At 53.4% G+C, this 1,811-nt stretch overlaps 1 protein-coding gene across 1 annotated transcript in view; it reads left to right on the top strand.

Annotated features, from left to right (window-relative positions):
- Positions 1–459: 459 nt before the first annotated feature.
- meox1 (mesenchyme homeobox 1) overlaps positions 460–1,811 on the top strand; it is an 8,920-nt gene continuing 7,568 nt past the window's right edge. Inside the window, exon 1 of the mRNA XM_069704607.1 lies at positions 460–1,811. This exon is cut by the window's right edge and continues 132 nt beyond it. Within this exon, the coding sequence (XP_069560708.1) occupies positions 1,427–1,811 (385 nt within the window). The 5' untranslated portion in view covers positions 460–1,426.

Here is a 1,811-nt window from a genome sequence, read left to right as displayed (position 1 = left end):
AATCAGCAAATTGAATGATTGCATCTTGGCTTGATCCGAACGTGGTGAATCTACACGTGAACGCTGTCACGCAGGCGTAAGAAGAGCTCCACGACCCGTTATGTACAATGAAAATGTGAGTGAAAAGGCAAAATCACGGCGTTTGCTCTGAGAAAATATCAGCTCCGTGTTTGTAAAGTATGACTCTGAAATTTCATACTGTGTTTCGGTAAAGTGAGAAAAACCTCAGGAGGTGTCAGCACCCGCAAGCCAATATCAAATCCAGTTGTCCTTTCACCTCCCAAGTTCCAGAAAGTCCAGCCAGGTGGATTATTTTTTTTAGGTTTTCTTTAGGTGCGTGGCAGCAACGTACACACACACACACACACACACACACACACACACACACACACGGCCATAAAACCCGGAGAGAGGGAGGAAGAAGGAGATTTGAGATTGGGGAGGACGGGCGAGGATCAGAGGTGCGGAGGGAAAAGGGGTTTGAGGTTAACTTTCCTCTAAAGGGTGTCACAAAAATGGAACTAAATTGGGTGTCAGAAAGTGCTAAAGAGCCGGAATAAGTCCGGGTCCCCAGCTCCCATGTGGGAGGGTGCTCGCCTTTTATACTTTTCAGACAATGTCCCTTGAAAAAAAAAAAAAAAAAAAGCCCCACGTCTGGAAAGCCCATTAGATGTGCATATAAAATTTCCCCCGTGATTAATAGTTGATGAGGCAGGGTTGGTTGGAGGGTACTACCAACATGTGGCCGGCAGGGCTCCTCCTCCTCTGCTGTCTCACGTTACACTCCATAAACTTGCCACTCTTTCCCACCTATACGTTTAAAAAGGAGGAGGGCTCGCTTGTCAAGAATGCCTTAGAAGAGTTGTGAAAACAGCCAGCCCGAGGAGGGGAGTCGCGCAGTTGCGAATGCAGCTCTCCCGCCGAGCCACAAGCCAGTCAGATCCTTCAAGGAGAGAGAGAGGGTGTGTGAGAGAGAGCGAAGACGTGAGGGGAGAAGAGTGTGTGTGTGTGTGTGTGTGTGTGTGTGTGTGTGTGTGTGTGTGTGTGTGTGTGTGTGTGTGTGTGTGTGAGGGAGAGAGAGAGAGAGAGAGAGAGCGTGTCAGGACCAGAGGCTCCGAAGGACGTCATACGCGCTCCCAGAGAGAGAGGGAAACACGCTGTCACAGGAAGGCGTCTATCCTCACGCGTTCTGGGCCGTGGAAGAGTCAACAGAAGTGTTCCTGAGGTAGATGCAGTGAGACCATGATGCTCGTGTAGTCAAAGCGAAGCGGATATTTCAGATACAGATTTCTCACCCCCGACTTACTTTTTTTTTTCCCGAGGAGGTTTAAAACTCCTCGACAAGGAGCCGACTCCTCAATAAGACTTCTTTTTTTTTTTTCAAATTGAAGCCTGTGTGCCAAGTGTTTGCGCGTCACCGTATGATATGGATCAGCCGGCCAGCAGCTGCATGCGGAGCGCCCATCCCGGCAGCCCCATCTGGGGTTGCATGAGGAACCCTCACTCCGGGGTGCCGGGAGCCAACCTGCAGTCGCCCTACCAGCAGGCTCCCTTCTCGCTCCACCAGAAGCCCGAGTTCCTGGCCTACACGGACTTCTCCGGATCCTGCCTGGTGCCGAGCGCGCCGCACGCCGCCTACCCCCGCGACGACAGACTCTACCCGGAGAGCCAGGGCGGCTACCAGAGAGCCGACTGGCAGTTCAACCCCTGCGAGACCCGGGTGAGGGCGCCCGAGGCCTGCCCGCCCGGCGCCCCCGCCGTAGTAGTAGGTGGGAGCGGAGGAGGAGGAGGTGGTGGAGGGCCCGAGCTGG

The sequence above is a fragment of the Brachyistius frenatus genome, unplaced genomic scaffold (assembly GCF_029030835.1).
Source record: "Brachyistius frenatus isolate BFR_SWC_R1_liver_20210118 unplaced genomic scaffold, ASM2903083v1 Contig_51, whole genome shotgun sequence".
NCBI lineage: Eukaryota > Metazoa > Chordata > Actinopteri > Embiotocidae > Brachyistius > Brachyistius frenatus.
Note: the sequence above shows the minus strand (reverse complement) of the source record. Positions and strands in the feature narration are given on the sequence as shown.